The sequence below is a fragment of the Penaeus monodon genome, chromosome 6, assembly GCF_015228065.2.
Source record: "Penaeus monodon isolate SGIC_2016 chromosome 6, NSTDA_Pmon_1, whole genome shotgun sequence".
NCBI lineage: Eukaryota > Metazoa > Arthropoda > Malacostraca > Decapoda > Penaeidae > Penaeus > Penaeus monodon.
The window spans coordinates 15751737-15758099 of NC_051391.1; the positions used below are offsets into that span (position 1 = coordinate 15751737).

The 6363-nt window shown below is 52.4% G+C and overlaps 1 protein-coding gene across 2 annotated transcripts in view; it reads left to right on the forward strand.

Moving 5' to 3' along the window:
• Window positions 1-210: 210 nt before the first annotated feature.
• Window positions 211-6363, forward strand: part of LOC119574279 — a 25819-nt gene continuing 19666 nt past the window's right edge. For both annotated transcript variants that reach the window (XM_037921466.1, XM_037921467.1), the window contains exon 1: window positions 211-1786. In XM_037921466.1, the coding sequence (XP_037777394.1) occupies window positions 443-1786 (1344 nt within the window). In that variant the 5' untranslated portion in view covers window positions 211-442. The remainder of the gene's footprint in view (window positions 1787-6363) is intronic.

Genomic DNA, 6363 nt, shown 5'->3' on the forward strand with positions numbered 1-6363 from the left:
TCCCTGTCTTGCCTTGCTGTTCCCCGGGACACTCGAGCGTCGCGTCGTAGGCAGACTCCAGCACAGATGCTGTTCGGTTATCAAGAAGTTATGAATATATCATGACTTACTTGTTGTTGATTTTGATGCCATGATGGGGTTATTGTTATGCTTATTATAGTAACATTTGTCTTTGTTTTGATGTAGATCATATTTGTGGTTGAGTTTCCTTGACGTGATTGTGTTTCTTTGCAGTGGAGTGGGAGGAGAGTGGAGCGCGTCGTCCCCGTGTTCCTCCCTGACTTGCTCGCCGCCGCCCCGCCCCGAGGATCTCGACGACTGCTGCACGGGACCAGCACCCCCGCCCGCCGCCCACCCCACGCCCTCGCCCACGCCCACGCCGGGGGCCCAACCCACTCCGACCCCGCACTCCTACGGCAGCCATGCGGGCCAGCTGACGTGCATGGCGCCCAATGATGGCTCGGGCGTGCGGGTGGGGCGGAAAGGCGGTCACGACGGGGACCAGTTAATGGGCAGGATCGGCCCGGGCGGCCAGGTGGGCCAAGCGGGCCACACGCCACACAAGGACCGGCCTCCGGATACGCCCTCCGCGCTGCCCCTGCGGGTCACGCGCCGCAACACCCCTGAGGACGTGGCGGCCCACCGTCGCCGCCGCCTGCAGGTAGGGCACATCCGGAAGCGGACCGGCGAGGACGCGACCATGGGTGGTGAGAGGCGCGCCAAGCTGCCGCGGGCGTCCCCCCCGCCCTTGCCCGTGAACGGCGTGCGGCGCGTGAACGGATGCATGAACGGGAGCGTGGAAGGCGAGGCTGCCCTACTCGACCGGCTGGGCGGGCTGGCGGGCGCGGGGGACAAGCGCGGGCGGCACCACACCCGCACCTCGCACGCCCACAACAACCATAAACACAACGGGATCGCAGGTGACGCGTTGCACAATGACGTCGACCACTTGTTAGGTAAGAACGGTGTCAAGTGTTTTAACGGGACACTCAATGAACGAATCAACGGTACGCTAAAGCCCGAGCGCATGAACGGCTCTGCGAAGCCCGAACGCGTGAACGGGACGGCGAAGTCTGAACGTTTAAATGGCACCATACGAAGTGAACGTATAAATGGCACCGTGAGAAGTGAACGCGTGAACGGCACGGTCAGAAGTGAGCGCCTGAACGGCGCTGTTCGCCCGGAACGTGTCAATGGTGTGCGGCGAGTGAGCGGCGAGCATCACAGGCGTAAGGCAGACCTCCAGACCAACAACAACACTGAACCGCCCATGGTCCTGCCCACCACGCCCACTCTCCTCAATGACGCCCGGACCCCCCACCCCCGCCCCCACCCCCCCAACGCCGCCAAGCGTGTATCTCAGGGAACCCCACACCCCACTCAGGGCTTAACTTTGAGCTGTGATGCCGGTCTAACGCCGCCCACCACTGCTACCCACACCCCCTCGGCGGCCGCCCACCAGCCGCCCCTCTCGCCCACCTCGGCTCGCTGCTCGGCTAAGTCCTCCCCTCCGCCCGCCTACACCAACGGCACCGCCCATACCACCTGCAAGAGTAGGAGCAGCTCGGCCAGTTCTGGCGCTGGGTCCTCTGTTCCTAGCCCCGCCCCCAGCCCCGCCCCGAGTCCAGCCCCAAGCTCCGCCCCCAGTTCCGGAACCTCCACGCCCACGCCCACGCCCACCGTGAGGTTCCCGCCCCCGGAGAAGAAGGAAGCCGCCGACGTGTGCCGCTGGCGAGACTGCAACCAGGTCCTGGACCCGACCACCTCCCTGCTCGAACACATACAGGTACGTGTCGCCTCCGTCCTCGCGGGGCACGACCAGCTGTGCCCGCGGCTTCCGAGCCCCTCGAGGGCGGGTGTCTCGGGCCGGACGACGATTGGAATCCTCGGCGGTTTCCTTTTCGATTTCCATCTCTTAGGAATTACCTTAGTGAACCTCCCTATGCATACCCGAGGAAGGACCCTTGTTTTCTGTGTAGGCCCATATATGTCATACTAATGAAAATTCGCATCTTTAGGCTTTCTCAGAGTTAATGACGGTTGGACTTCACTCTCATTCTTGACGCACTTGTGGTTAGAGAACAGATTTTTATTTTTATTTTTTTTTTATATTCCATTACTTTGGAAAAAATCCTGTTTTAGTTTTATGAAAATGTTTATGTATTTCTGGTCCAGTTGTTTCTTGTGTTCTTGAGCGCCTGGAAACCCACTCTCCATGTTCAAAACATTGAAGGTGTGAGTCAGGGACCATTACGCTCATGGATAGGTGGAAATGTCTCTGAGGTTTATCTCTCAAGGTGCTTGATGTAGTTTGCATTTTAGCAAGGTAAGGAATGGCTCGAATATGTTCCAGTAATGGCAGTATGTCGGAGAGATATTGAGTTTCAAGCTTTTGTTTTAGTCATTTATTTTTTCTTCCTGCTGGGTCATCATATATATCTATTAACATTCAGGATAAGGAATTTAAGATCACAGACCGCATTAAAGGCCTTAAGTTCACGCTAGGAATCTTCGTGTATAAAGCGCTACCTTGGAAGCATTATGCAGAAGTACCTTGCTAGTGTTTCGTCGTTGGGAGGGAGCCTTGGCCGAAGGAAGACTTCTTCAGGGACGGGCGCGGCTCTCTGGTTCGCACTGGCTTAAGGCCCGGATGAAGGAGAGGGGGAAGTAGAATTGAGAAAGTGAAATGTGTTTGTGTCATTTGAGAGCTTTTGGGCTCTTGTTCTCCTCCTCCTCTCCCCCATATTGCTTATCTCTCTCTTTCCTTTCCTTCCCTCCTTTCTTTCTCCGTTTCTCCCCCTCTCTTTTTCTCTCGTGTGCTTTCCCGCTGTGTCGTAGCAGTGGCATTGAAAAGGGATTGCGAGACTCGGCATTAAACGCATAAGCATATGTGAGAGCCCCGTCTTCCCCTCCGAGTTTGAGGTTTCAAGTTCGAGTGGCTGAGGGTCCCAGATGTTATGAGCTGTCAAGAAGAGGAGGAGGAGAAGGAGGAGGAGGAAGAGGAGGAGGAAGAGGAAGAGAAGGAGAAGCAGGAAGAAAAGTCGGAGAAGAAGCACTGGCAGTAGCAAATAAGGCAATAGACGTAATTGTTTCATGTTCATCCTGATTTTTTTTTGCGCTGATGATAGTGAGGATGGTGAGCTGCACCAACACCGCGTAGGTGGTCGTCCCCAGCTGGTGTGAGCCGCATCTCGTCCCCAGCCACTACCACAACAAATCAGTCTTGCCACGTTTTGTACGATTTTTTCATTACACATTCATTTATAAAAATCATTTTACTCTGGTTTATGTTATCGCATAGTGTTTACTTACTGCGTTTGTGTATCATTTATTAATTATTGAGAGAGAGAGAGAGAGAGAGAGAGAGAGAGAGAGAGAGAGAGAGAGAGAGAGAGAGAGAGAGAGAGAGAGAGAGAGAGAGAGAGAGAGAGAGAGAGAGAAGCAAGAGGAAGAGGTATTAGAATAGATTAGATAAAAGAGAGAGAACAATAGAATGTAGGGTGGACTAAACTGGAGTAGAGTAGACATAGTTTGTGGTAGAAAAGGAGTAAAATATTTAATACGTGAAGGAGGGAAGGAAGAAAGAAGGAAGGAAGGAAGGAACAGGAGAGCAATTTGTTCAAACAAGAGGAGAGAAAAGAGTAATAGGGATATATAATGGGAAGAGATAAGAAAGCGGAGCATAGTGTGTGAAGCAGAAAGATAAAAGAGTATTTAACCCCAGGAGGTAAGATGCGATACGGAAGCCTAGGAAAGACTTGCTGGAGTAGAATCCCTGATGGGCAGAGAGAAGACGCGGAGTGCTGGGCAGTGGAAGAAGGGAAGAAAGGTGTGGAGAGGGAAACGAGGAAAAAGGATGGATGGGAGGAAAGGGGAAACAGAAAAAAAGAGAGAAAGTGTGGTGTTGTTTTAAAAGGAGTTGGGGTTGCCCCCCCAAAAAAAAAAAAAAAAATGTTTTACTGTGGATTTCAGTTTCCAAACTTTGCGGGGTAGGATTGTATGTTGGTTACGTAACACAGCGTGGACAAGTTGCCTTTTCTGTTGCCGGCAGCGGAGGGATAAATACTGCAGGAGGACCTGCGCTTGGTCGTGGTTCGTATAGATGTTGGCTGTAGTTGGTGGTGAAAATGGCAGTACAAGATTCGAGGTTTTCCGTTTCCCATTTAGCCTTCATATCGGCACGGGTAAGTCTCAGTGTCAACAAAGGTTAGTGAAGGATCACCCGCGTGTGCATTGGAAGGCCAGCCTATGCTTTCATCTGCAGAGCCCGTTGTGTGGACGACACCTTTCCCCATTAGTGTAAGGTCAGACTCCTAGATTATTGGACATATTGACCTCTTCATCTTACACGAGGTCATGTCAAAACAAGGCTCGTATTTCATGTGACTCGGCATTTTTTTTTATGTTACCAGGTTCATAGCGTGCAGGGTTAACTGTTTGTGTCAGCACAGGGTCGCCCTCTAAGGCAAACAAGTAGTAGCCTCTTGCATCAACACAAGGTCAGTGGCTAGCTCAGAACAAAACTTGATAGCACGAAACCAGCCAGTCTTACTTTGATGAGTCTAAAGGTGATTTCCCGTTCCGTTAATAGTCAGCCTCTTGTGTCAGCAAAGGTCAACCGCTGCACCGGTGTGTGAAGCTGACTTGTTACAGTCGCTACAAGGATCCGAAGAGCGAAGGGCCACGAGCACCGTCAGCAGTGTTCGCGCGAGGGGTCAGTCGCAGGCCGGACGTCGCCTCTTTATTATTCTATTTGACAAGAGACACTGACATGGCTGTAGTGGGGCGGCTGTAGAGCTGGTTGAAGTGGTAGGAATAGATCTAATGCTTATGAAAGTGGCTGTGGCAGATCAAGGGGCGGTAAATGTGGTTGCCGTGTTAGAAGTAGATTGAGATCCAGTGGAGAGGTCTGAAATAGTTTTATAAGTAGACTCAGCTTCGACATAAAGTGTAGACGTAGATTTGGAGATGGAATAAGTTTTAAAAAGTAACAGACGCTTAAGTTTAATCCGCTGCGTCTGTACTAGAACTGCTAGAACTTCTTGGTAAGTACACAAAGCCAGTGGTGTTGCGTGCAGGTTAGTGGTGACTACAAGCGGCGTAAGTGAAATGGCGTTGGTAGACGCGGCCCGGGTCGTGTGGATCCCAGCACCACCGCTTCCACCCTAGTTCCTACTCCCCGAAAGGATGGGTCCGAGAGAGGAGGGGAGAGTGGGAGGGGAAGGTTGGAGACGGGAGAGGTGGATCGATGGAGCAGTAGAGGGTGATGAACGAGACGGTGGTGAGGAGGATGGGTGTTGGCGGGACGGGAGAGGAAGGAAGGGGAAGAGGAGGAAAACGAAGGAGAAGGAAATGCGCGCTAGCAGGAATGTAGAGATGGAAGGCGAGTTGATAGCCGTAGGAGTGCACAAGGGCGGGGCCGACGGAAAAAGCGCGGTAGTAGGGATGGAGAGAAGAGGGAAATGTCCAAGTAATCACGCAACAGAGGGGAGAGGAAAGCGTAAATGGTAAAGAGGGAAGTAGGCATTGGAAAGAAAAGGAGGGAGAGTACGAAGAGAGATGGGCGGGTCAGGGGAGGGGGGTGGAGGGAGCCAGAGAGACGTGAGTGTACCCATCAACAGAGAGGGTAGTGACCGGGACCGTCCGGCACGCACCACCATGATACCTGGCCGTGTTAGTTACCACCTTATTGCCACCGCCACGAATATTGATGACAAGGCCGGGGTAGTGTATCGTCAGTCACAGTAGGGGGTGGGGCAGGAGAGGAAGAGAAGAGAAGGGAAGGAGAGGGGGGAGTAGTGTGAAGGAGCTTCACAGAACGTCTTGCCTCACACGCTGCCGTCTTGAGTGTGTCTGGGTCGTGTCTACTGCGGCGCGCGTCCTCACCTCCTCAAGGTCACATGATGCGCGGATGACGTCATTGCTTGGCTACCGAGGATACCAATCGCAAGGGAGAGGACGTTGGTAGGCGGAGCCGCGGCAACCAATCAGCGAGTGTATGTATTATGACGTAACTTGAGTGAGAGAGAAACTCGCCAATAAGAGCGTGGAAAAGAGGCGCTGAGCTGCTGATGGCTAGTGGAAACCCAAACTTTACGTAATATTTAAGATATTGTGCTGCTGCAACAAATCAATTGTATAAGCGGCGTCACAAGACTACCTGATGACACCTGCCTGAATTGAGCAACCACGGCAGAGCCATGTGCTGGAGTGGTGGTGCCGTGGAGATTAATACCATGTGGAAGTTGTTGCTATATAGCAGCTTTGCCCAAGATTACTGCTCTCACGGTATTTGCAAATGGGTTGATTGTATATATCTGAATTACAGTTATGCTGTTAGATGTTTTGGCGTAGTTATTATTA